Source organism: Zonotrichia leucophrys, chromosome 6, assembly GCF_028769735.1.
Source record: "Zonotrichia leucophrys gambelii isolate GWCS_2022_RI chromosome 6, RI_Zleu_2.0, whole genome shotgun sequence".
NCBI classification, from domain to species: domain Eukaryota; kingdom Metazoa; phylum Chordata; class Aves; order Passeriformes; family Passerellidae; genus Zonotrichia; species Zonotrichia leucophrys.
Window position 1 is genome coordinate 33,623,430 of NC_088176.1, and position 27,854 is coordinate 33,651,283.

Below are 27,854 nucleotides of genomic sequence, written 5' to 3' on the forward strand. Positions count from 1 at the left end.
GCCCAGGCAGTGACACCCTCTGTGCTGTTAATGCAGTCTCTAAAGCTGGGTAAGGAAAATAACACTTTTTTATTTTACAGGTTGCTGGTTAGCCTTGCCCAAAAAGGTGAGAGGAAAGAATATCTATTAAGCAAAGCATCCTGTAGTGCTTAGGGTGCAGCAAGCATCAGCTGAGATCCCATCTGGCTGTGACAAACATGCTTGCTGATAAACAGCTCCGTGAGTTTTGGCTCTGTTCCAGCCAGATTCACATTCCAGGGCGTTTTAAAATTAAACCCCAATTTATTTTTTTTTTAATTTTTTTTAATGCTGGTTTCAGTTCCCCACCACATTACCTTTGAAAGTACTAAACTCACAGATTTTTCTAGAAGAATATTGTTTATTCTGATACATAGTACAGAATTAGTATCTGGAATAAATGCTAGGGATTGAAGCTTCATGTCACGACAGAAGGGCAGAGAAGCCTCGGGGCTTCCTGTGCCCATGGCTGCCCTGGCGCTCTTGCCCATCCCTGTGCCCGATGCCGCTCTCCGGGCGGGCAGCTGGGCCGGGGGCGGGGGGGATATCGCGATAGGGGCGGGGCGGGGGGGGATATCGCGATAGGAGCGGGGGCGGTGCCCGGGGCGGGGGGATTATCGCGATAGGGGCGGGTCCTCCCGCCGCCGGGGGCGCCGCGCGGCGCGGGCTGAGGGCGGGAGGAGCCCCGTGCGGGCCCTGAGGGAGCGGCCGCGGCGGCGGCTCCTCCTCTCCAGCCATGGGTGAGCGGGGCTGCGGCGCCGGGAGCCGGGCGGGGGCCGCGGGGTTGCGGGGCCGCGGGCAGGGAGCGGTGCCGGGGGAGCGGGGCCGTGTGGGGCCCGCAGCGCGGGCGGTGCCCCGGGTGCGGAGGGCTGCGGGCGGGGAGAGGCCGGCGCTGCCGCAGGGACGGCGCCCGCAGCCCCCGGCCCGAGCCCGGCCGCGGAGCCGAGCCGCCTCACGGGCCGAGACTCGCCCCTCGGAGCCGGCCATGCTGGCCAGGCTGGTGTTGGCTGCGAACAGCCCTGCCGGGGAGGCTGCTGCTGCTCCGGGAACAGAGCCCTGCAGAGCTTGCTCTGCTCCCTGTAATGCCCCTTGCTCTGCTCTCTGTGATACCCCCCGCTCTGCTCTCTGTATTACCCCTTGTTGTGCCCCCTGTAATACCTCTCGTTGTGCCCCCCTGTAATACCCCTGCTCTGCCCCCTGTAATACCCCTGCTCTGCCCCCTGTAATACCCCTGCTCTGCCCCCTGTAATACCCCTGCTCTGCCCCCTGTAATACCCCTGCTCTGCCCCCTGTAATACCCCTGCTCTGCCCCCTGTAATACCCCTGCTCTGCTCTCTGTAATACCCCTGCTCTGCTCTCTGTAATACCCCTGCTCTGCCCCCTGTAATACCCCTGCTCTGCTCTCTGTAATACCCCTCGTTGTGCCCCCTGTAATACCCCTGCTCTGCCCCCTGTAATACCCCTGCTCTGCTCTCTGTAATACCCCTGCTCTGCTCTCTGTAATACCCCTGCTCTGCCCCCTGTAATACCCCTGCTCTGCCCTCTGTAATACCCCTCTGCCCCCGTAATACCCCTGCTCTGCCCCCTGTAATACCCCTCACTCTGCCCCCTGTAATACCCCTGCTCTGCTCTCTGTAATACCCCCTGCTCTGCCCCCTGTAATACCCCTGCTCTGCTCCCTGTAATACCCCTGCTCTGCTCCCTGTAATGCCCCAGACGGTACCCCAGTGGTGGCTGGGATGTAGGATTTCACACGCGGTGTTAAATTCTCAATCTTGATTTTGAATTTAAAAAAACCTGTTCGCCATTTATATTTTTAAGAAGCAGGTGAAGAAAAGCATGCGGGTAGAGTGCACTTTAAAACAGACCTAAGATGCATTTCGCCTCAGAAGGAGCAGGCGAGGGCTGGGAATTGAAAGGACAGCAGACATAGAAGTCTGTCTGAGGAGGATCGGCTCCAAAGTCAGAATGAGGTCACCTGACAAAGGAATTTTCATGATGCCTTTGGGGAAATAGGCAGGATGTGTAGCAAGGCAGAGCTCCCCACCTGAAGTCTGCACTGAGCAAGGCGTTTCCTCCTCTAGCACTTGCATTTAATGCTGTCAGCAGCAAGGCTAATAAGAAAGCAGGATGTGTGCCCTGCCTGCAGAAAGGTGCTGCTGTTCCTGCCTCCTCCTGTCCCGGGGGTGCTGTGCTGGTGCTGCTCTGGCACGGCTGGTGAGTCCCCAGCAGCTGAGCAGGAAGGAAGGAACAGGCAAAGCACTGAGCTGTGGCTGCTGCCTGGGTACAGTTTTGCCACAGCCCTGTCTCTCATTATCTTATTGTTTCTCATGTCTCCTGGGCTTTTCTGTTGAAGTTCTGGGGAACTATAAAAGCAGTTTTTAAGGCTGTTGCATGTACATAATCTCAGTCATTATTTTTCCTAAAAAGCAGAGGGGTAATTGGGTATTTGGCAGGCAACTAGGGACACAGAATATTAGAAAGTAGTTTTCAGGGTTTCTAATATCCAATCCCTAAATACCTGAAGTCTGCAGGAAATGAGACAAGTCATTTCACTGCTGTTGGGGAACTGAGAAAATGCCCATCTGTTATGATGCTTTGGGTTCTTTGTGCTTTCTGACGTGCAGACAGATACAGTCTGTATCAGATACCAATACTCAGATCTGCAAAGGAACAGGCTCACATTTTTTTTCTGTTGCAAGCCTTTCTAGATATTTTGACATCTGTGTCTCAATGTCTTCTAAAAAGTTTAGTTTTTTGCTTCACTTGTTGGATTTAATTAAGCAGGAAATCATCAACTCTTTTGTTTCTTTCCAGGTTACTTTGATGATAGTGAATAAACAGAGGCTTGTTTTGTCTCTGAGAAAATAGGCTCTGGCCTAAATGTTTGAATTGCTTCATTCTAAATGAAAATAAGCTTAAGAATTTCCTGAATACTTTGTTCTCAGTTGCAGGATTTCTAAGAAGAGGAATCTTGTCCATTCTGTCAGACTAAGATGATTGTAAAAAGCTGTGTATTTTTTACTGATAAGATTTAATCCTCAAATGTATTTTTGCAGTATACACTTTGTAATGTTCACCAAAAACTTCAAGTTTAAGCAAAACCTTTAATTCTTAAGATTTTCTGGGTAGAAAATACTTTGTGGCTAGGTGAGAAACTGAATTTTCAGTGTGTAGTAAGTATTTTCCAGAAAATGCTCCTGGTTTGGTGGCAGTGACTGAACAGCCTGAGAAGGAAAGCGTGTTTGTGTCACTGTGCAGTTAAAGCTACAGTGGACAGTGATTGTATAGAAAAGGATGAAAAGTATGATTGTGTATAAAAGTATGTATATAAAAGGCTGCTTCTGTAGGTAGGCTGTGATACAGAAATAGATCCATAAATTATCAGGAAAGCTGCACTGATACCATGAAGGGCACTGGTTGCAGCCATGCAGAGGTGCTGTGTTAATTGTGGTGCCTTGGCTGCCTCTGAGAGCTGCTGGGACAGCATGGTGCCTGAGAACTGGCATTGCCAGCCTGGGCTTTCCCCACCAAACCCATGGAAACACTGAGAATGTGCTTTGGGATGGATGCTCCTCTATGGCATGGTGGTTTATAGCCCTGCTGAGTTTATTTGGTTTATTAGGTGAAGGTAAGTTTTCCTTTTAGCAAGGTGGACGTGAAGCACTTTATTTCTTTGTGTCACTCCTAAAACTTGATCCATAACATGTTTTTCTCTGTTGTTGTCTTAGCTGTAAAGGACCCCACAGCTGTAGAAAGAGCAAATTTATTAAACATGGCTAAACTGAGTATCAAAGGACTCATTGAATCAGCCTTGAGCTTTGGGCGCACTCTGGACTCTGACTACCCACCTTTGCAGCAGTTCTTTGTTGTCATGGAGCACTGCCTGAAGCATGGCCTGAAAGGTGTGCAAATTGCTAAGCTGCATATTTCTCATCCCAAACATGCCATTTTCCTTCCTTTCTTTCTGGAAGTAGATTTGAAAAAGTGTAATGTTGCATTAAAAAAAAAAAAAAGTAAATTGTCACTTTTTATAATGAATAGTGTAATTATTCTTCACCGCATATATTTCCACATTTACCAACTTGTCATTTTGTGCAGCATTTGTTGTAAGTGGTCCAGGGTTTACCAACTGCATGTATGTATGTAGTGTGTATTTTTAGCTTTTTTTTTTTGTATTTTTTTTTTTCTAGCATATAATTTTTAAATTCACAGCAAAGTAATTTGGAAGTTGGCTTTGGATACTCTGAGCTGACCAGTGTCTCAGTTAAGAGTTATCTGGAACTCTGGACTCAGCAGTTAACCCTTACACACACCAGATATCATGAAGAAAGCTACTGCAGTAATTTAAATTAATTCGGTTACTTGATTTTTCTTTTCATAGTAAGAAAATCCTTTCTGAGTTACAATAAAACCATCTGGGGTCCTCTGGAACTTGTGGAGAAATTATATCCAGAAGCTGAGGAAATAGCAGCAAGTGTCAGAGATTTGCCTGGCCTTAAGTAAGTAGTGCCGTTAAAATGCAGCAGGAAAATAAAGGATATGACTGAGAATCTACAGGTGTCTCATGATTTCCTTTGGCACTAAGCAAGCCTTTGAACAGCTGGTGCCTGATGCTGGGGAGAGCACAGGTGAATGCAGAAAGGAGCAGGTTGTGTGTCAGTCACTCTGCAGCACACATTGGTGGGTGCAGTCAGCAAAGGCTCCATCACACCACAAGGTGACACAGCAGAGAGGAAAGAATTAGGCAGCTTTGGAGATTCTTGCCTGCACAGCCCTGCTCAGCTGTAAATTTATTCTCTTCCCATTCCAGTGCACTCTGCTTTTGTATTTAGCTTTATAATTGGCCATCCACGAAATTCCAAAGGGGTTTGGTCCCTGACTGGTGCAGGGCAGCACAAGGGTTCTAATTTATAGCTTTAGACCTTATCTAAAGCACACAGGCATGTAAATTATTATTTACTCTTGTGGCAGGCCAGAGGAAGTAATAACCTTTGCCAGGTGTGTTACTCTCTTCCTATCCTAACACAACTTGTGAGGATTTTTCTTTTTCATTGCTGTGCTCACCATTTGTAAGAATGCATGCACTAGAAGAGGGAGTTCTGCAGGTCCAGGTGTAATTTGCTGGCTGTCAGTGTTTGCCAGTTACTTTTCATCTTTTCATCTTTTTTTGGCACTGTCTTCCCAAGATGGCACTGAAGTGGCACACAATTAAAGGTGGGCTTGAGTAAGGGTTGGGTAGGGAAGCTGCCATGGTGGCTGGTGGTGGGCATTCTGTTCATTTTCTTGCAATTCCCCTCAACTCTCAACAAACAAATGGCAGAAAGGAGTCTCAACTGCTGCAAGCATGTTGCTTCAGCAGAAAACAGGACTTTCAAGATCATCAGGCTCTAGTGCAGTCTGTACTCCTGTTTTTCCTGGGTCTGCTCCCAAGCTCAGCTGAGAAGTTGAAATCTTTGTTACCTCAAAGCTTGGAGTCAAAGCCTAAACGTTATGGCTGTCCACATGGTGATGCTCAACTAAGAGCTTAAAATACCCCTTCAGAAACAGCAGTTGCTCCACCAGTAGACTGATAAGGTGTTAAAGAGCATGATGTAATCAATATTTTGTTAATTTGGGGCTGTTTGTCCTCGTGGCCTCTGTTTCAGGACTCCGCTGGGCCGCGCCCGGGCCTGGCTGCGCTTGGCGCTGATGCAGAAGAAAATGGCCGATTATCTTCGCTGTTTAATCATTCAGAGAGACCTCCTCAGGTAAACAACTCACTGGAGTCTGTTTGCAATTTGTTTGTAGAGGTTTAGTCTCCTAAAAACAATCCTGCATTCTCCCCCTGTGCACTGGGGAGGGGGTGACTTCATCCCTACCATGTGTGTGGTTTCACTGAGCTGCCATTGCAAGGTGGGCTCTTGCTTTGAGCTTTGCTTTCCATGGCATTGCTCTCTTCTGGTGTAACTTCTCCTGTCTGGTGGAGTCATTCAAGCACAATGGAGAAGGATGCTTTTTCATTTCAGTTTTATAAGCTATATGTATTTTTAAGACTGACTTTGTGCCTAGATAACAGTGGTATGTCAGGATGACATTGGTGTTCAGCAATTATGGATTTTTCCAGTTTACAGTTTGTTACATAGAATCTAAACTTTTATTTAAAAAGTGCAAGGAGAAGAAGGAAAGTGCTGATATTCTCTTGTTCAGTGAAGTATTTATGTTTGTAGTGATTTTGGTGCAAAACTATGACAAATATTTAAAAAACCTTTTTAGCATTTCAGGACTTTAAGTTTCTTTTTTATCCATATAATCTCTTCTTTGGGTCCTTGAATTTCAAGCATGTATTCACTAAATTCCAGGCATTTTTTTTTCACAAAAGGTAATTCTTTTGCCATTCTTCCTTTGCATTGCTTGCAGTGCTTCTTAAAAACATAAGAGTTGTCTGACTCAGTGTGGCCAAACATCCATTCCTTGCAGTATCCTCTTCAACACTGGCTAATAGAAGGTGTAGGGAAGAGCCTTTTCTCTTGTTTGTTTGTTTGTTTGTTTGTTTTCTTTTAAAGTCAAAGTACATCTTGTCACCTTCCCCACAGTGTCCCAGCCATCTGGAGCCTAAGGCAGTATCCTTGTTTTAAATAGCCCCTGAGAAAAACCATGCACTTTGAATTTTTAAATATTTATGAGGTGAAAGTATGGGCAGGGCCAGTCCGTCTTTATGGATGCTGTATCAAGGCTACAATAAGAGAAAATTTAGATGTGTCTGTCACTTCTGATTAATTTATTGGATGTCTATAGAATGAATATACCAATCAGCTGCAATTTTCTCCTTCACACAGTGAGTTTTATGAGTATCATGCCCTGATGATGGAGGAGGAAGGAGCAGTGATTGTTGGGCTCTTAGTTGGGCTGAACGTGATCGATGCCAACCTGTGTGTGAAGGGAGAAGACCTGGATTCACAAGTAAGTCTGTCCAGGTAAAGGAATGCACAGGCACTCCATGAGAGCTTTCTGTACTTTTGTTTGTGGGTTTTGTTACTTCGGAGTGGTGGCTTGTTAGAAATCCCACCTGAGGCTGCCCAGGGTGTGCTGATCCAGCTCCAGGCTCTGTGGGGCTGTTGCCTTAACCTCACTGTCAGCAGGGTCAGCCCTTGGAATGGAGATAATGGGCAGAGTGCAAGGGTGAAACTCTCAGCAAGGCAGAGTTCTTTCCATCTGACTTGTGTCACCCAGCCTTTTCTTGTGTGGGACAAGGATAGTGCCACGATCAGTTTACCCTGCTTGGTTCGTGTATTCCTGTTCTGGAACATCATAGGAATGGTACAGGGACCTGAAACAAACACTCTTATGTGTGACTTTTGTGACTACTTTGATTCTGCAAAGCAAGACTTGGAATTCTTCCTGCTTTGAATGGGCTTTGACTTTTAACCCTGATCTCTTCCAAGAAAATATTAACAGATTCTGTTTCAAGGCAGATGCACAGGTATTTGTAAATAAATGTAGACTCTGTTCAGCCCTGATTGGGTTTTTTCAGCTTCTTTGTGGACAAAAAATCAGTAGCTTAAGTGATTATAACTGTATAATATTTGTGTATATTATACTGTATAATATATTACATCAAAATATATTTGATGAAAAACCAGCTCCTCTGGGAAAGAGAAGTTACAGCTAACTGTGTGTGTGCTTTTGAATCCCATGGTTAACTTCTCCTCAGTTGTTTGTTCTGGTTACTGTGTGATGTTAGTTTCAGGCATTGATCTTGTGATAACATTGACAGGCCTGTAATTACAGAAAACTTATCAACTTGCTCTTAGTGTTGAGAATTAAATATGTGTATTATAGACCACAAAATCTGTTGCTAACTCCATCTCTGTTATACTGGGTGGCCTTGCTGCATGAGAGAGAAATCTCAGTTTGAGGAGGTGGTAGATGAGATCTGATTGCAGTGTGTCCCAATCTGACATTTGTAACATGTCCAGAATAATTCTGTTTGTGAAGAGTAGTATAAAGAAAGCACCTTCTCAGAGAAGCCAGAAGCTGCAGGTGTTATTGAGCAGAAAGGTAAATTTCTGAACCTTGATGGAAGTCACAGCCAGGAGCATCATTTTGGTATGTTGACAAAATGCTACTCAGTGGTGAAATGTGTTCATGCACATTTCTAGTGAATTGAAATAAAGTAACTTTTATAGATAGAACATTTTACCTTATTTATTAGAAATGGTATTTTTTTTAATCAGAAAAACACGTTTTTAGAAAGTATTTTGAGAAGAGAATTTTTAGAAAAGACATGGAAAGAACAAACAGGATGCTGACAGGAGACCACTGTATAAACCAAGTAAATATTAAACTTTGTAAAATCTTGTTTTAAATGTTATAGTTCAGGTTTTTCTGGCTGAAACTGGATGAACCTTAAAAATGCTGTAACTGAGCTTTTATCAATTGCATCAATACAAGGCTGTAAATATCAGCTGCACTTATTTGTGTGATATGGAACTGTGCCTTTGCTCTCCCCTAGGTTGGGGTGATCGATTTCTCTGTGTATTTGAAGAGTGATGATGACATTGGGGGCAAGGAAAGGTATGTCCTCTCAAAACACCTCCTCTTTTCTGTGTTAACAAGTGATTTCTTGGCTGGGGCCTGTTCTTTTAGAGATAAGTCAGGTTCCCTAAGAATGAAATGTTCTGATCCTTTCTTTTAGACATAAGTCAGGTTCCCTAAGAATGAAATGTTCTGATCCTGAGAAGAATGCCCCAGTGTGTTGTTCTGTGTTATTACTTAGCTGGAGGAGTATTTGCAGTCTGAAGCAAAGCTCAGCAGCATCAGCTCCTGCCCCCAAGCAGGGGAGGCTTGGCTGGAGGCACTGGAAAGGAACCTGCAGGCCTTTAAGGCCTCAGCTTGGGATTCAGTCAGGCTTTCAAAGAACCAGAGTTATGGCAGTAAATGAACACCCTTGTCCTTCTCAGACTGCTATATTTCATGTAGAGAAATTGTTTGCAGTTAAAGCATTGCATGTGTTTGTGTCTCACTGATATGTGTGTTGTTGCCTTCATGAGTATGAGATGAAGTTGCTTCCTTTCTTTTTAAAAACACAATTGAGATGGACACTTTCATATGTATATTTTCAGTCCATAGCTTAGTACATCATTTTGTTAATTTTATTTTGTGCTTGCTTTAGAAATGTACAGATTGCTGCAATATTGGACCAAAAGAATTATGTTGAGGAACTGAACAGGCAACTGAAGTAAGTATTACTTTGAAGTAAGGGTGTCAGGCCAGGCTTACAGGTAAATAAATGCCTTTTGTACCACAGCTTTGTGAGAGAACCTCAGAGAAAGAGCTGCAAATTCTCCATGTATAGACTGAAGATTTAGTGAAGTAGGAAAAGACACTCTCCTGCAGAGCTCAGTGTCAGTTTTCATGCTTTTGGACAATCAAAACCTTTATTATTCAGAGAAACACAAAACCAACAGGCCAGAGCTGTGAAGGTCCTCATGAATCATAACTTCACAGGAATAAAAAGCTTGGTCTGGATTCTGTGTTCCATTTAACAGTTTGCCAAAAGTGGTTTTGAGTGTTCTGGTGAATCCATATGATTTTATTTCTTTGTCTTGCAGAATATTTTAGTTTGTGGCTTTAATGCCTAGGACTGAAGCTGAATAAACTCACTGCTTGCTAGGAGCTACTTGTGTGTGGTAGGCTGAGGTTCCTGTTGAAACAATTTTCAGGAAAGCAGAATTTTCCTCTTGCTTTGCTGGATGGAACAAACCTAGTCCACCACTGTGCCTTTTACTGTGCAAATAGAAGAACAGTGATTTAAATTCTCTGAGAATTATTGTACAAAATTAAAGTCTGAGGGGCTGAAAAACTAAAAAACCCCAACAAACCAAAGGCAAACAGTAAAGCCAGAAAGAACTTCTGTAGAATCTCTAGCACATCTAGAGAACTTCTGTAGAATCTCTAGCACAAAAAGGACCTAGATCCTTTTTGAAATGTAATAATCTTTTAAAATTTTTAATGCTGGTTATCTGGATCATTGGTTACTGGAAGGCTCCTGTTGGAATAAGGATATTCTGCTTTGAAATGGTGTCACTGAGCAGAAACCTTGAACAGCACAGAACAGCAGAGCACATCAAATATGAGCAAAATGAAAGCCAAGGAGGAGAAAGGAGCCATCACAAATAAGAGCAGTGGTGTTTGTTTGATGTCATTATCCAGGTGAGCTTCTGTGTGCTCTTGTACTCTGATTTATGCACAGAGTTTCCTGTCAGATCAGTGATTCAGCAACTCCTATTTTATTTCAGTTCAGTTGTTTGTGTTTAGACATCCTAAAATGCATTAATCACTCTGCCCTGCTGTTCCAAATGAACTGGCAACTACTGAGGACACCACAGAGAAATATGGGAAAAAGTAAATGGTGTTACAGAATAGGTTTTCTGTTTCCCTGTGTGTGAAATGCAGCCCAAAAAAAAAGGTGCTTTCTGCAGAAATAGGCAATCAGGTTATGGAAAAGGCCTGGATGTAGTTTGATACTATAAAAAGCAACAGAGTAATAAAGGGCAATAAAACTCTGGTGAGACTCCTACATGAAGTTAAGAAGCATCAAGAAAGACCCTGAGGACAAATCTCAAAAAATGAGGAGAAACAAATGATTTTATAAAAGCAATGCATTTTGGAAGAAGAGAATCTGGAGCCTGAGGACAAATCTCAAAAAAATGCAGAGAAACAAATGATTTTATGACAGAAATGTATTTTGGAGGAAGAGAATCTGGAGAATGGTTTTGTTCCATAGGGGAGAACTCATTTATCTTTTGTCTGCAGTATGGTTGTGAGGATAAAGGAAAGGGAGAGTGCATGGAAGTTCTGGCCAAGCAGTTTAAGTGACAGGGGTGACATTGGGAATTGGAAAGCAGCATATAAATGTTCAACAAAGGAGAGTCATTTTCTTATATTTAGGAAAAGTTCCAGTAATGGGAACAGACCTCACAGCTCTTAACCATTAATCACTGTACCTTGCATTAAAGCTTCTGAGCTTGGTTGGATGGGTTTTGATGTAATCTTAAATAGCATTGTTTCTTTTTCCCTTTCAGTAGCACAGTTAGCAGTCTACATGCAAGAGTTGACTCACTGGAGAAATCAAACACTAAACTGATTGAAGAGGTACTTTTTTATTTTAGTAATGTGCAGCATATTGTTTTCTCTGAAAGACAGTTTTTCTAAATGTACTTACATTATTTTAAGCTATGGAAGCTCTGGATAATATATAAGAATATATTATATTCTCCTTTATTTTGGCTTAAAGGAGAGGGGCAGAAGCTGCAGGGACTCAAAGTCAGCTTGCCAGGCAGCCCCTAGCATCAATTCTGTAGAACATTGCAATTTCCAACTTTGGACAGAATGAGAAGAGAATCCTTTCTCAGTGCCAGCTGTCAGTCTGATTTGTGCAGATGACTGGTCTAGAATGGATGGCACCAGTTGCTACAAAGAGCCAGAAAATAGTTCACCAAGCAATTTCTGTTCCAGGCCTCAGCTTTAGCCAAAGGATTGCTTCTTGCTTGGTTCCTGGATGCTGATACCCAGCTTTCAGACTTGTCTGGTTCTGCTTTGTGTTTATATCCCATATTTCTGGTTATCTGTGATGCTTGACTAGTTTCCAATATTTTTAGCTTTATAAGAGAGAGCACACCTTTTTTAGTTAATGAAGGGGAAAATTGAAAACTCTAAATTGAGCTGCTGAAGGGACAGCTAGCTCACTCTGGGAGTAATGTATCCAGACAGAGTGAGAGCAACTTTTCTGTGTTAATTCTCAGAGTATTCTGGTTCCTTTGTAAACCTTTATAAAGGAAAGGTTCCTTTATAAAACCTTTTTAAGTTTTCAGCCCAACTGTCCACCTATTTTGATCCTTTGGCCTATAATTCTGACATTAAGCTGTATACTGTAGGCCCCGGTTTGAAATGTCATCTTTTGTAAATATGTTTGTTGTTCATATGGGGGAGGCTTTCTTATGTAAGCTGCTCCATATGACATATTAAGGTGCCCAAAAAAGAAAATGAGAACTGGATGAACTTGAAGCCAAGTGGAAAGCAGAAGCTGAGGATGAGGAAAAAGAATTGAGGGTCTTTAAGTCATAATGGAGCAATGAAAAGAAAGCATGAAACAGTGAAGGTCCTGAACACACTGCTGCTGTGTAGTGAAAGTGACTCATTATTAAACCCAGGAGATTCATGCTTTCTTTAAAAACAGCTAATCCTCTGTTTGGCAGGCAGGGAGAATAGAGCAGATGTCTTGGTCTTGCATTAATCAGAACATTTTATCCTTTATTTCTACTCTCAAAAGTGGTCACAGTGCTTTTTTTTATTTGTTTCTTTTCAGTTAGCAATAGCAAAAAACAATATAATTAAACTTCAGGAAGAAAACCATCAATTAAGGAGTGAAAATACTCTGATTTTAATGAAAACACAGCATCATCTAGAGGTATGTTAATTTTACCACTTTTAATATTGTAACATAACATGTTTAATTTTTGTTCAAAAGTTTGTACACCTCAACTTCAAGTAAGCTTAACTTGTCCAAATCTGAAACAACTTTTATAAGGGAAAGTGTGGAGAGCCTGGTTTAAGCATGGCTTAAAGAAAGAGGCCATGAAGGTACTCAGCTGAGGGAAATATAGAAGCCTGCTGTAAAGCAGCCTTTCCCAGGCTTGATCCTGTAAATAATTAGGTTCTCAGCCACCTTTTATATAAACAACAAGATTCTCAGACCGTTCTGTCCTTGGCTGCTACTGGGAACAGACAGCCAGTCTGGGAATAGATATGAAGGTTTTGAGAACCTTTCATATCATGGTGGGAACACTGATCTTGGTTTCAGTAAACTAACTTCAGGTATTGTAAACAAAAGGAGGAGCTGAAGTTTTCTCTACAGCCTATCAGGAGCTCAGATTTTGCAATATGCATGAAGTGAATTAACACTGTTATAAAAAGTGACTGATTGAGTGAATAAACGGAGTCAGATGCAGAATCAACAAAGGTGGTCGCTCCCTTCACTTCAACAGGAAAGGGCTTTTTAAATTAAAGTGGAGCTTTCTAAATGGCATAAGTAAATGAAAGTTCTAGGACACAAGATAGTTTTACAGCCATATGCATGGGTAGTGTATTCAAGTGACACCCAAGGAGGACAGTACTGTGGTGTGGATGTTTTTTTGCTGGTTTTACTCAGCTCTCATTATAAAGCCAATGGCCACAGAGCAGAAACAGCTCTTTCCATGTTTGCCCTGTGCTTGGAGGATGTGTTTGTAAGTTTTGCTTCATATTCCCCACAAGTGTTAGATTGTCACAGGTGAGACTGCCCCAGGAGAGTATCACTGTACGCTTTCAGAAGGCTGCAGGCATCTGCCCTTCTTGTTCTTCAGCCCAACCTTTCATACCCTCATGGTCATGCACTGCACCTGTGTGCCCTGTGTGCCCTTGGTGAGGGAATTTTGGTCCATGCAGTTATTAGGGCAGGTAGCTTTGGGGCTTGGATTGTGTTTAGGGTGAGGAAGATTGTCACAGAGAAAAAATGTGGGCCTTTGTTGGGGACGAGCCATTTGTCGGTGAGGGGAGACTCAGACACTCAATATGAGTGATAAGCAAATTCCGTTTATTGAAGAGAGCATCAGACACTTATACAGCAAGTAATAAGCTTATGAATATTCTGTAAGCCAAGCAATCTATTGGTTAAACTATACCATCAACTCTTCCTCATTCCTTAGGGGGGTTACATGTCTCTTTTCTCATGCCTCTTTCACTGTTTGTTATCCTACCACAGCTAGGCCCAAGGACACTGCTATCTTGCAGGTGCCGGACTTGGAATTAGCCATGGTTTTGTACTTTTCCATTTTCTAGCAGCTAAATTCCCAACAGAAGATGGTTGCAGTTATTGTAGTGTACAGGTAGAAGCTGAGGAGGGTAAGCTCATTGCTGTCAGTGCTGCTCCCCTGGGGATGGGACCTCAGCCCCGCTGCCAGTCACCACCAGCTGTGCCCCCACATGAAACTGATGCCATGGAGGTGCAGAATTGTGCAGAAGGAAGGCAGAGGCCGTGTGTGTGTTTGCAGGCAGCCAAGGTGGACGTGGAGGCCGAGCTGCAGACGTACAAGCACTCGAGGCAGGGCCTGGATGAGATGTACAGCGAGGCGCGCCGGCAGCTGCGCGAGGAGGCTCAGCTGCGCCAGGTGGGTGCTCCTGCACAGCAGCCCCACTTCCCCTGGGCTTAGTGCTGCCTTGCACTCCCTGCAGCAGCATTTCTCTGAGGGCAGATTCCCCAGAGCATCAATATTTCTGTGCTAATGTTGCTGAAGAACAGCAAAAAAAAAACCCCCGCTTTTTTCTTGGATAAATTTCTAGCAACGCTGTATGCTCTGTGCTCTCTGTGCTAAATCTTTCCTGTGAAAGTACAAACACTTCACTTCTATTTTTGTAATTAATACTTGCACTTCACATGTACTTCACTCTGTACATGTGAAAAACACTGATCGCTCGTTTTTAAAATTTTAGAAGTTTAATAGTGATAAAGTGGTTGTAAAAATAGTAATACAATTAGAGTAATAATAATTTAGACAATTTGAATTAGGACAATAGGAGACAATAGAGACAAAGAGTTACAAACAGTCCAGGTACCTTTTCTGGGCAGCATAAGCCCTAAAAAGGACACACAGTTAACAGAGGATTAACTCTTAAAAACAACAGCCTGTTGCATATTCATACACTTCATACATGGTGCATAAATTCCATTCAAATACAGGATTCTGTCTGGGCAGTGTCAGCTTCTTCCTCTGAATCCTAACAGTGGGAAGAAGTTCATTTCTTCTGATAATGGAGCAATAAATTCTCTTTCTCTGAAAAATTTAGGTGTCCTGTAGCTGCTGTCTTGCTGCAAGTCCTTTCATTACAAAAAAAAAGTATCCTACATAGCATCGTTTCTATTTGAACATTTTTTGTAACCTGAAACTATATTTAACACACTACTTAAGAGAATTAATACAGCATTGCTTTCTAACACAGCACATATAATATACATTTGAATATTTGCAAAAAGCCAATCATAAAATACACTTTTTTCACAGTACACCATTCTTATATTATGAGTTGTCTTCTCCCAAAGTTAAGAAACCCCATTGGCCAGTTAGTATATGATTGCCACATTTAGGGATAATTTGCAAAGGTAAAGAGAGGCAGAATTTCTGAAGTGGTAAAATAGGTGGTGCTGCAGCCCTGTTAGAGTTTCAAACCAGAAATAAATAATTCCATAATGATTTAAATCCATTGTGTTGCATTGTGTTGTGTTTTCCAGGACATGGAGAATGAGCTGGTGGTTCAAGTCAGCATGAAACACGAGATAGAGCTGGCCATGAAGCTGCTGGAGAAGGACATCCACGAGAAGCAGGACACCCTCATCGGCCTGCGGCAGCAGCTTGATGAAGTTAAAGCCATTAACGTGGAAATGTACCAAAAGCTGCAGGTAAAGGACAACCTGCTGGAAACTGCTGAAGGGCTTACAGAGACAGAAATGCATTGTGACCATCCTGGGCAGCTGGATGCTGCTGGTGCTGGGGTTTTGGTTTGCTTGTGCTTCTTAGGTCAGCTTGACATTTGGAACATTACCTATGTAAACATGGTTTCATACAAAGAAGTTCTTAAGGCAGTCACTGACTGGGTTTAGGGAAGAAAAGAGCATGGGGATAAGATCATGGCCTAATAATACCCTATGTGAAGTAAAGAGAGGAATAGTGTACTGTAACAAAGACTTTTTTTGGCCTGTGTTGTATAAAACAACCAGAAGAATGTAGGCACATAGTGAGGAGTTGAAGAGAAGCCCTGACCTTCCAAAGTAGGGAAAGAAAGACAAGAATATATTAAATGGAAAAAGCTAATTACAGTTTTGGGTTTATTTTTAAACCTGTTAACAAATTAAGAAAATCTCTAACAATTAAATGCCTTTTGTGCGAGAATATGTATCTCAGGGACCCCAAATGCAGTTAACAAATTACCAAATACCAGTGAATTACTTATGTAAAACATGAATTTGATTTAGGGAATAAATTCTGAAAACCAGCACAAGAACCCAGTCAAATCTGTGGCAGAATGAGGGGAAAAAATTGGGATGCTGTGGAGGATAATTGAAGTGATGAACAGAGGATTCTACTTTCCCATCTGCAAATGTGAGGAAACTGGACCAGAGGATGAGAAATATAAATAGAGCTGGAGAGAAAAGTAAGAGAATGCTCTCCAGTGTTAGGATCTGGTTGGGGGAGGTTGATTTGCAGGAGAATCTTGGTGATTTTCTGGACTAATCTATTTGCTCTTCACTGGTAAGGTTCTAATGGGCTGCTTGGTCAGTGAATTTAACTTTGACTTCTAAAGTGATTAACTAAGGAAGGAAATTAAATAGCATTAAATATTAAATTAAATTAAATATTAAATAGCATTTACACTTGCAGAGTATAAAACTACAAATTTTCTAGGCATAAGATTTTACACACTGCTCTCAAGGGTTTTTGGAAAGCAATCCTTAAAGAGAATCAAAACTTGATTTTTACCATGTGCCCTTTTGGATACTGAAGAAAAAGCCCCCCCAAGGTAATGGTGCAATGATACCAATTTCAGTTTTAACCTCTTTTGTAACACAGGTTTCTGAAGATGCAATGAAAGAAAAGAATGAAATAATCAGTCGATTAGAGGATAAGACCAATCAAATTAATGCAACTATGAAACAACTAGAACAAAGGTACAGCCCCATCTTTGTTTCTCTTTATTCACAACTCCACTCCCTTACATCTTACTGCATTCCCACAGCTGCCATTGAAATGCCATTTTCAGCTAGAGCATTTCAACCAAACCTTCCTGAAACTCCTGATTAGTGCTTTGCTGCTGGACTGTTTCTTTCTGTTTGACAAACAGGCTCACTTTGAATACAAACCTAATCTTTCAGTTTTCTCCCTCTACCATTGTTCTTCTGGTCCTAGGTTTTTATGCTGATATCAAAAGTCATTCTTTCAGTTGTTTCAAAATTCTGATTCCTTATTGCCTACTTTCCCCCCCCCGAATGAAATGCAATAGAAACTGAAGCATTAATCTTGCTTATACTTAAGCACATGCTTAATATAAACATTAATGCCTTCAAGGATCACTGGTTGTTTGCTGAAGCTGTTATAATTGTTTCCCATTGCTTTGGAAGTGCCATTATTTTCAATGACTTAATGAGTTTTCACACTGAAAGGTTGAAAAGTGAAAGACTAAAATTCCAGAATATAAATTTACATTATGGTTGGACTGCATGTACTACATAATACTGAGATGTGATTCACATGTTTTAATTTAGTGGCCTTATATGCAACATTGATCTTTCTAATTGTAAAATATAACATATCCATAAGCCCTGTCATGTTGGTGTTTGACATGTCTTTTTTTTCATTTAAATCTGATTATGAAAAACATGCTTATGTATTAAAAAAATTAGTGACATGAATATTCTTTTATTGACATCCTTTTTTCCTCTTTTTTCTTTTCCTTTTTATCCTTTTATCCCAATTTTTGTTTTTACTGTTTTGCTGCCTTCATCTGTCTTTGATTTTTGTCCACTGCATTCATGAAGTGACAAAGATCTGTTAACTCAAACTAGGACTATTGCAATGTCATTCGTCAAATGTGCCAGCAATGAGGCTCAGCACCAGTACAAACTTGTCAAGGATATATCATTCTGAGAGCTCCTCCAGGCCTCTTGTGTTCAAATAACTGCTGATAAAACAGCACTTCAGAGGTTTCCAGTTCAAACTTGAAAGTGGTGTTAGAAATCCTGCACTGTAACTGATCGTAGCTGGGTTCTGGTTTGTGTTCTGAAAGAACATCACCTCCGATCTCACTTTACCCCTCCTAAAAAAAAACACAAAAAAAGAAAAAAAAAAGTAAATTACTGCACTATTATTAAGCAAATGTAAGCTAGTTTTCTAATGCTATTGAATCACTTCTTTGTCAAATTTTATTTTAAGAGGTTAGATATCTTTATTTGACTGTACATTTTTATGACGCTTAAATCACTAATTAGTGATTTTCCCGGTTCTTTGGTACTAAGAGATTTACAAAGTAGCCCTTCTGGCTAAACCTTCCCTTGTCCCTGCTCACTCCTTTCACTTTTAGGCTGTATTTACCCCAAAAGCACGCTGTCTGTTGGGTTCTGTGGTTGGCAGGAGCAGCAGTGGCAGGAGCTGGAGCTGAGCTGCCTCATCTCTGCAGTGTGAGTGCACTGAGGGGATGCTCAAGCTCCACCTCCCTGGTGTCCTGGGGTAAAACACTCTCCTGGAGTCACAGTGTGCTTGGAGCCTGATTCCTGAGTGCTCCAGCAAAAATCCTGTGCCTGCTGCCCTGGGAGGGGGAGCAGTGAGCAGGATTTGCAGTCAGGGCCCTGAACCTGCCTAACCCGTTTGTCAGCTGCGTCTCTGACCTGGGATCAGCCCTGTGCTTGTGCCCACAGCCTTTCCCTGCCTCCCTCTGCTGTGAGCTGCTGCTTGCCTGCGCTGCAGGAGAGGAGCTCGGCTGCTCACTGCCCTCAGTACACTCCCTGGTGTTTGCTCTGAGGGCTGCAGTGGGTGTAGAGTGGGAAAATGGCCTTAGAGTTTTGCAGCAGAAGGGGATGTTTGTGAAAGTGGGGACAGGATGCAGTCAGTCAGAAAGGGTTTCTGTTGCATGGTTATGTACCGGCTTATTCCTTGGTTTGGAAGAAGAAACAGCCTTTAACATGAGCTGGCTACTAAAAATTAGCTATCTTCTAACTGTCTTCAAAGAAAACCCAAACCAGAAACACAGATTAGAACAACAGGAAGACCGTGACAGAAATGGAAGCCTTATCCACCTCAGTGTTATCTATGCAAACAAGTGTTTCCCACAGAATGATCTGCATGCCAAACCCAGCTCAGCACCTGCCTGAGCCCAGCAGTGCAGCCAGCCCTGGTGCTGGGCTGGGGATCATGCTGCAGCTTCAGGCTAGCAAGCTCCCTTTCTGCCCTGCTTGTGGGAACAGCTCTGCAGTTGATTTGGTGATTTAGGGAAGGGTTTGACGTGCTTTTGGTGTTGGTGTGTTGTGTAGCTTCAGCTCCTGCACTGGGGAGGAACCTGCTCTGTCCCTGCATTCTCCTTCCACTGCCACTGCAGATGTGGTGGGAGCATCCCTCAGGCCCCTGGGGCAGCTGAGTGAGACACTGCACCCTTGATAAGGGGGTTTAATTCCAGCCTTGCTCACCTGTTACCCAGCAGCTTTTGGGAACTCCCTGTGGTGCAACTCCATCAGCAGAAGCACAAATGCAGGCATTGCTGACACATCTTGTTTTTAGCTGACTCTGGCAGCTGGGAGTCACTCTGTGCTCAGGGAGCTGCTGGGGGTGACAGGTCAGCCCTCTCACTGGTTCCTCACTTTCCTGAGAGGCCCTTGAGGCAGTTGTGCAGAACACAGACATCAGGTGGGGACATTCACTGGGATTTTGCAGGCTCCTGTATTCTCCAGACAGGTGTAACCATGACATAGCACAAATTCCCTTTTAGTACATTTATTTTTGTTACCATGCACCCACCACAGAGGAACCACAGTGAACCAACGCATTCCAAGGGAAGTGCCAGCTGAACAAACCTGGAATTCAGAAAGAAAAGATTAAATCAAACAACAAACCCTCATTTCTTGATTAATCATTTTGATTTGTCTATAGTATGGAGCTATTTTCACCAGTGTAAGAATGCATTATTTTTAATACAGACTATTGAAATGAATTCTGATGTAGTTGAGGTAGCTCTGTAAATGTAGTGGCAGCTGTCAGGGTGTGTTTTGTTGCTAGGCTAGTCCAGTCTCTTGCTGTCTGATTGCAGTGCTCTGTAGCAACCTTATGCCTCAGTTGTTTTGAGCTGCTTTTGCACAACTCCTGCTCTGCCCTGTCCTAAAGGGTGATCAGTGCAAGCCAAGGACTCACAGACCTTACTTGGGGGAAAAAGCTTCAGAAATAACACATGAACGTATGCTAGAGGAAAAAGAAAAGCTTCAGTTCTAAAATCTGTATCGTGCTTTGGCACCTGTTATTCATGAGCATAAATAAAACAATTATTACTTACAGTGATTGCTCTCTGACTGTATGCAAACCCAGGAGCTAAGTTCTCTAGGCATTGTATGGATTTCTCGTTTGAGTTTGTGAGTTTCCCCCAAACTTTGTTTTTATTTAGAAATGTTTCTATTTCCCCATTTTTCTTTTATTTGTCTTCTTCACCCTCTACACCCTAGTTCTAGCTTCAGTTTTACCCAAAGTTGATTTGAATTACACCAGATTGCAGCAAGCAGAGAAGGCTCAAATGGAGGCTGAGGCTGAGGATGAGAAACTTAAACAGGAGTATGTGAATAAATCTGAAAGCCTGCAGAACGAATTCTCCCAGAAGGAGAAACAGCTGTGAGTATTTCTTCCCTGTTTGGAAAAATGCATGGCAGTAAACATTCTGCATTTGCAATATGTGCTCTGTCCTGGTGCAGGCTGCTTGTTGTTAAATGGTTTTGAACAGAATGCAAATACCAAAGATCTTTGTGTCAGGTACTGGCAAGGCAGAAGAAAATCTGTCATTGCAAGGAAGCCAGGCTGGCTTTGGGTGCCTCTAAAATGACATGCAGCTTGAAAGGAGGGAAAAACAGCATTACTTCTTGGCTAAAAGTGCCAAATTAATTCAGGGGGAAATGATCCTGAGTGGGGGAAAACATGTAGTGGAGTAATGGTAAAACACACTTTGAACAAAGCCCACAAGTGTGGAGTAGTGTAAACTTTAACAGAAATGGCACAGCAATAGTTAGATTGATCCAGATTAAGGATGAGGTAGAAGTGGTTTAACTGCCACTGCACAGGAAATAAAAAGTGAAAATCCAGTGGAGTCATAAGAGTTAAAAGCTGATTTAAAAGCCTGCCCTCTGTCTTTCTCCTGTTACATCCTTCAGTACTAATTTAAATCAGTGCATAAAGTTAGAAGCTCCCTGTAAGGACAGGTGCTTTCTCTCTTTGGTGAGATAAAACATCAGTTATTGAAATAAATCTTTGGCACAAAGATGGGGCTTAAAAATCAGTGATTTCCAGCCCAGTTATTAGCCCTGCCCTGGCTCTCTCAGAACTCTGAATTTCACTCCACTTGTTCAACTGTCATGACAAATGTTCACTTTACTACCACAGTCACCTCTGCAGATTTGGGCAAAAGAACAGTTCACACCCCAGCCTTAGAATTCTGCAATTCTGAAACCTCCAGGTCATGTTCACTTCTTTTCCAGCCAGATGCTGAGGTAGTGTCCCAACATGTAAGTCTTTCCTTTAAAAGTGGGGTTGCTTTTAAAGCAGGAAAATTAATGTGGCTGTAGGTGTCCCATCAAAACACCTTGCATGAACACTCTCAGATTTTTTTCCTCTTTTCCTGTGGTGACACAGTTTGAATCCAGAAGGTTGAACAGTGTGCTTCCACCCCCATAACATTCTGAACACCAAGTCTTCCATGAAACCAAGAGTAAAATTCCAGCTGGAATGGCTCTTCTGTCAGAGCAGCCCTGACTCCTTTAGCTGCAGTTCAGTTAAGCCAATAGATCCTGTATCCCTGTTTATCCCTGTGCAGAAACCTCAATAAAAATAGTAGTTCCAAGTCCTTCCTCCTTTATTTTCAGTTCTGTTCAAAATGCCATAAACCTTAGTCTAAAATAGAAGATTCACATCTAAGGGTGTAAAATGAAATCACTTTTATGGTATCAGAGATACCTGCAATGATTGTCTGCATCACCAATGACACTGTGGCTGGTTGGTTTGGTTTATTTTAGAAACAAGCTGTATAAAGTTAAGGGGCTTTGCCTTATGCTTGTTTTAAAAATACTTCAGAATTTTGTGGTTAGTCTTCTCTTACTCATTTATTTCAAAGGTCAGCTCTTCAAAATTATGCCATATTCCTGGTCCTTTAAATAAACTTACTTTGAAAAGCATTTTCTAAATCACAGTGCTTTGTTTATTACACTGATACCTAAAATATCATTATATTGACACGTTATTTCTGTTTTAGAAAACATGTAACTTAATTGTTATGGTAATAGTCTATTGCACCCAGAAATAAAACTCAGTTTTGTTTTCCAAAGTGATACTGCTGTGCACAGTGATTTTTGTTTTGTTTTCCCTGTTGTAGGCTTCAGCTGGAAACAGACCTGAAGATAGAAAAGGAGTGGAGGCAAACCCTGGAGGACGATCTTCAGAAGGAAAAGGAAACTGTGTCTCATCTGAGAACAGAGACCCAAGAAATTGTTACCCTTAAGAAAGTAAATGCTGCAGCAAGTTTTGACTAGTAATTTAGAAATGGACTGCAATGTTATTTATGGACTTAGACATGGTATTGTAAAGAATTTCTGCAAATATATGAGAAAGATTACACTAATGTGTTCTCACAAATAGAATGATGAAAAAAATGGGCTTTTTACTCCCCATTTAGTCCTCAGATCAGAGTTCAGTACTTTGGATAAGGAGAAATGAGATCCTGGCTTTCCCTTCTCACTTGTGTTGGGGGCTCTGTCCTCACTGTGGGCTGGGCCTGTGGCTCTGTGCTCCTGGCCTCTCCATCACTCAGATTTATTTCCCAGGGTTCATCTCCATCACTCAGGGTGATTTTCCTTTCCAGGGTTCATCTCCATCACTCAGGGTGATTTTCTCCCTGCAGTGGGCTACACAAGCAGAAATGTTTCTTTATCTCTTGGGGTCTGGGAGAGTTTTCTCCTGAGCAGTTGCTGTCCAGGCTGGGTTTGAGGCAGTGTAGGGGTCACTCATGCCCTTGGCTTTCTCAGTAGGAGCAGTTCCTAGGCAGTAGGGCAAGCACAATTTGAGAACAATTTGGCTTCATTTTATTTTATTTTTGTTTTGTTTTAAGGAGTTCCTTAAACTTCAGGAGAAGAACAAGCAGCTGAAAAGCACATGTGAGGACCAAGAGGCTGCTCTCCAGGAACTGGCATCCAAGCTGAGCGAGTAATTTTATTGTTCATAATCACTTATACAAATTGTTTTTGTCACAGACACTTGAATCAAGGAAACTAGTGGGACAGTGGTGATGCATATTAGACAGTATATGACAATATTATTATTATTATTTTGGTAACTAACCAGTTGGGAGAAGTCAATGTGTCTTGTTAGGTCAGGGCTGGTAATTTTTACTTGTGGCTAGTGGGGTAATGACAGTGCTGTGAAAAGAAAATCCAAACCAAAACAGTTTGAACAAAAATGGTGTGAAGGGCATTGGGCTTTGTTCTGCAGGAGAAGAGTTGCCTGGTTTGGCATTCCCAGGAGCCACCAGGGGAAGGTGACAGCTCTGGCTGCAGCAGGGCAGGGCTGCTCTGCCTGAGCCCCAGCCTGACAGCTGCTCACTCATTTCCCCACCGCTGGCATCAGGGAGAGAACTGGAAAAGCAGAAACTGGAAAACTCACTAAGAGTTCAGATAAAGGCAGGTTACTAGAGGAAAGAAAAGCCACACATGCAAGGAAAGCAAAACAAGGAATTAATTCAACCACCCCCAGGAGAGCAGGGCCCATCACATGGAATGGTGCCTTGGGAAGGCAAAACTGCATCACTGCAAATGCCCCCCTTCCCCTTTCCCCCACTTTATACACTGAGCAGGATGCCATTGGTCTGGAATATCCCTTTGGATGTCCCTTTTATCCTGGCTGTCCCCTCACTTCCATCACCCCCAGGAAAGGCCTTGGCTCTGTGTGAGCCCTGCCCAGCCAACAGCAACATCCCTGTGCTATCAAACTGTGCTCAGCACAAAGCCAGAACCCTGGGAGGGAATGGGAATGGGAATGGGAATGGGAATGGGAATGGGAATGGGAATGGGAAGGGGAAGGGGAAGGGAAGGGAAGGGAAGGGAAGGGAAGGGAAGGGAAGGGAAGGGCACACCTGGCAGGCAGCACCTTCCTCACCCCCCTGACTGTTCTGTGGAGCTTCATTTAATGATCTCTGTGTTCTCAGCAGTCTGCTGTGATTCCTGTGGCCTTGGTGCCCTGCAGGATAACTTTGTGTGTGGCTCCTGTGACCCAGATCTCACTGGGTTGGCACTGGATGCCTGTGGGGAGGCTGCTTCCCCCAGAATGCCATAATGTGGTCTTGTACTCTTGTTCAGAGGACTTGGCTTTAAATTTAAGTACCTAAACCATCTTTTGAAGTTGTTGGAGCATAACTGACCATGTAGAAGTTTGAAGTAGCTTTATCTTATTCCTTAGATCAAAGCTGAAAATAGAAGATATAAAAGAAGCTAACAAGGCATTGCAGGTCAGTAGCATTTTGAGAAAAGAAACTTTTCTTAAACTGTTCTTTTTGCAATGATTCATAAGCACGAGAAGACTTCTCTCCTACAGCAGCTACTCCAGAGATACTCACTGTATGATTTCCTCCAGTGGGAGAGAACCACACTCCCTTGTAACCTGCTGGAAAAAGTCCATTTGCTTTTGCTTTTCCTTGTTTGGTGCACAGCTGTGCATTTTGGCCCTTTCCTTGCAGTGGCACACGCCCTTCTGTCATTTACAGAGTGGGTCTGGGGCAGAATGTGAAGCCAGCTGGGCTTCAGCTGCACAGTGCTTCTCAGGGATCAGTGAATACTTGATCCTCCTAGGAAACAAGTGAACTTGTAGCACCAAATCTGATAAAACACAAAGTGCAGTGGCAGCAGGTGTGGGACTTTGTGGAAGGCAGCAGGGAGCACTGGGGAGCAGAGATTGTGTGCACAGGTTTGATGGGCTGCTGTGTCACCTGGCACATGGCTGCACTCCAGGTTAAAGTGGCTGAATGGTGGGTTTATATATATACATATAATAAACTTCTGGCTTTATTAAGGGGCTTAAACAGAAGGAAATTCACAATTCCTGACACTGTCCTGGGTTTGTTTATTTTCTTTTTTGCCTCCCTGCATCTTGAGGGCTGTTCCCAGGTGCTGAGCAGGGACATTGGCTTCACTTGGAGCCTTGGATGCCTTTGTGCTCCCCAGCTGAGGCCCTGGGCAGCTTTAGCACCCCAAGCACGTTCTCTGTGCCCCTCTGCTCTGGCTTTGCAGTGTTTTGGAGCAGCCCTGTGCTCTCTAGGGTGTGTCTGTGACATTACAGTGCTCCCAGGGCCCTGAGCATTCAGGCAGTGAATGTTCTGCTCTTGGTTTGTCTTCTCCCCTGGAGCCCAGAGTTTAACTTCATCAGATAAACATAATTATGGTAATTTTTCTCCAGGGCCAGGTTTGGTTGAAGGACAAGGAAGCCACTCACTGCAAGCTGTGTGAAAAGGAATTTTCACTTTCCAAAAGGAAGGTAAAACTTTTAACAAGATTTCTCCCCATGTATTATGTATTATTTACAAGTATTATGTAATTATTATTACAAGGATGATGTAAATAATAATTATCTTTGAGGTGTGGCATGACATGTCAATGATCAGGTAAAAGCAGAGGTATTTTTGAGATATTTTTCTGGTTCTTTGATACATACAATGCAGCTGGGCCCTAATTTCAAAAGAAACAGTGTCATAGTAAAGTTCCACAGAGCAACTTGGTTAAAAATTATTTAACTACTTTGTTGAATTGTTATCTCAAACCCTTATCAGCTCTGGCACTGTTAGAATTTGACATGTGTAGAGGTCTTTTTATGGCATTTCTTATACACTAGAGTAAGAAAATATGAGTTTGTAATTTTAAAGTAAAGTATGATGTTAATTTCCAAGCTTTACTAATTTGTGCAGGAAGTTTCCTTTACCTTTTTATGTTAAATCTCAATTAGCTCCTGACAGAGGCATCCACTGTCTCAGATATCATTATATCATTGCTCATGCTGTATTGTTCTATATCAGAATACATCCTTAATCCAGATTGTGAATGAAATCTTCAGCACACACACATATTATATTTATATATATATATATAAAAGTCTAGAAAAGTCTAGAAAGACCATGTGTCTGTCTGTCTGTCTGTGGTGCAATCCCAGACAAACACCATTTGTGTGGGATTGCATCACAGTTTGGGATGTAGATCCATGTTGTTTTGCAGACTGGCTCCACGAAGGAGTCAGGAATTACAGTTTGGATTGTGCTGTGTGTATTTTGTTGGTATCCAGTTACCAAGTGCATTTCCACTGTCAATTTAAATGTTTGCTCTCTGCCTGTGCTCTAGCATCACTGTAGGAACTGTGGGGAGATTTTCTGCAATGCCTGCTCTGACAATGAGCTGCCCCTGCCCTCCTCCCCAAAGCCAGTGCGTGTCTGTGACTCCTGCCATGCCCTCCTCATACAGAGGTGCTCCTCCAACGTGCCATAAGGGATTTATTTATCCATTCTGCTGCTCAGCTCATCCTTGCAAACCACCACACCAACTAAAGAGTGTAAACAGCATGTCCAGGCTTGGAGGTAAGCAGTGTGGAGTTGCAATCTCAAGGTGCTGTGGACGAGTTACTTCTCTGCTTCCTCTTGAAACAAATGGAGACAATGGGACCAAACGTAGAAAATGCACATTTAAAAAGAAGAAAAACCCAGAAGGGTATGTTGGTCTGCCAAATGCCTCAGCAGCTTTTTTGGGAGGAAGCAGGGCAGTTCATACAGGAGACTCAGTGTTAATGTGTGTTGGATGAACATTCCAGTTGTTAAGATGATCTGGAGGAAGGGGATACTCCTACAGACTGATGTGCCACAAGTCCAACCTAATCCTGTGCCTGGGACAGGCTGTTGGGAAGCAGAACCCTGCAGTAGCTGCTTTTAAATTGTACTGGAAAAAAGCATGGCCATTAATGCAGTGGTCTGAGAAGTTGTTGCCAAATTCGTGTGTTCGTTTACTTCTCTGCATTAGCAGGAGTTGGTACCTCCCAGAACATCCCAGAACATCCCAGAACATCCCAGAACATCCCAGAACGTGGCACTGCAGCTGCTCTGTGCAGTCCCAGGTGAGGGGAGCTGTGCTCAGCCAGGGCACAAGCAGTGCTCAGGGCACTCCTGGAGGAAGGTGTGTTTTGCTGAATGAATGTGTGTGTGTTTTCATGAATTCACGTGAATTATGAATTTGATATATCTGTGTTCCACTCAAAGAGAGCTGTTCAGCACAGGCCTCTTGTCTGACATTGTCTGTAACCTTGAACCAGTCTCTGCAGCATTTTCATGCCAGTCATGCTCTCCAGCTTGGAGTCACTGCACAGCTCTAGAAACCACCTGGAAAGGCTGGCATGGAATGCTGGGGATCACATCCTTTCTGTGCTGCACAGGGAGCCTCTTCCTTATTCTGTCACCATCTCTCTCAAACCTTCAGAGCTGGTTCCTAAACTTCATTTTTTTGCAGAGCACTTTTGAACCCTTCCTAGTCTACCCACTCTTGTCACTGGTGGTAACTTTTGATGGAATGTAAGATCCTTGTTGTTTCCATAGGAAATAGAAATAATATCCTTTGATAAACTGCCCTCACTGCCACTCACTGCCCTGCACCCTGCTCCCTTTGGCCACTGCTGGCCTGGGCTCCAGCCCTGGATCCTCAGGATTCCCAGCCCTGTAGTTCCTGCAGCTGTGGGCTTGGAGAGCTCTGCTGGCAGCACAGGGAGGCTGCAAACAGGTCCTTTACTGTCCTTGCACCTTGTTTAGCTTGGCTTTGTCTCTGAGGATAGGCATTTAGGGAACATCCCAAAAGCTAACATAGCTATTCTTTCCAACACCTCAATGTAGTTGCTTATGTAGCTTTTGTAAAGATAAATGTTTTTAAAATGACCCGATGTAACTTTTTGTAAAATACCACACAAATACTTGTAAATCTGTAAATAACTTTTGGAAAAAAAAATAAATTTAAGTTA

General features: G+C 42.8%; 1 protein-coding gene across 7 annotated transcripts; it reads left to right on the forward strand.

Annotated features, from left to right (window-relative positions):
* The first annotated feature begins 29 nt into the window (after nt 1-29).
* Nucleotides 30-27,854, forward strand: RUFY2 (RUN and FYVE domain containing 2). 7 transcript variants are annotated; one of them, XM_064716237.1, is made up of 18 exons: nt 30-49; nt 3,750-3,923; nt 4,403-4,520; nt 5,667-5,768; nt 6,837-6,960; nt 8,513-8,574; nt 9,173-9,238; nt 11,085-11,154; nt 12,368-12,469; nt 14,091-14,207; nt 15,326-15,493; nt 16,662-16,759; nt 20,334-20,453; nt 22,201-22,330; nt 22,933-23,027; nt 24,276-24,324; nt 25,269-25,346; nt 26,201-27,853. In XM_064716237.1, exons 1-18 carry the CDS (start codon nt 31-33, stop codon nt 26,342-26,344), a joined length of 1,836 nt encoding a protein of 611 aa, XP_064572307.1. In that variant the 5' UTR covers nt 30; the 3' UTR covers nt 26,345-27,853. The 7 variants fall into 7 exon arrangements, with proteins under 7 accessions (XP_064572307.1, XP_064572308.1, XP_064572310.1 ...); XM_064716238.1 differs by lacking the exon at nt 30-49 and adding an exon at nt 675-758; XM_064716234.1 differs by lacking the exon at nt 30-49 and adding an exon at nt 2,694-3,649 and having other exon boundaries at nt 11,088-11,154; nt 26,201-27,854.

Bases quoted from the DNA above. Each gene is read 5' to 3' on its own strand.
- RUFY2 (XM_064716233.1), top strand. From the start codon at position 3,598: ATGGCATGGTGGTTTATAGCCCTGCTGAGTTTATTTGGTTTATTAGGT. The intron at 3,650-3,749 runs GTAAGTTTTCCT...TTGTTGTCTTAG, and splicing joins ATTTGGTTTATTAGGTGAAG to CTGTAAAGGACCCCACAGCT. The intron at 22,331-22,932 runs GTAAATGCTGCA...TTTTGTTTTAAG, and splicing joins AAATTGTTACCCTTAAGAAA to GAGTTCCTTAAACTTCAGGA.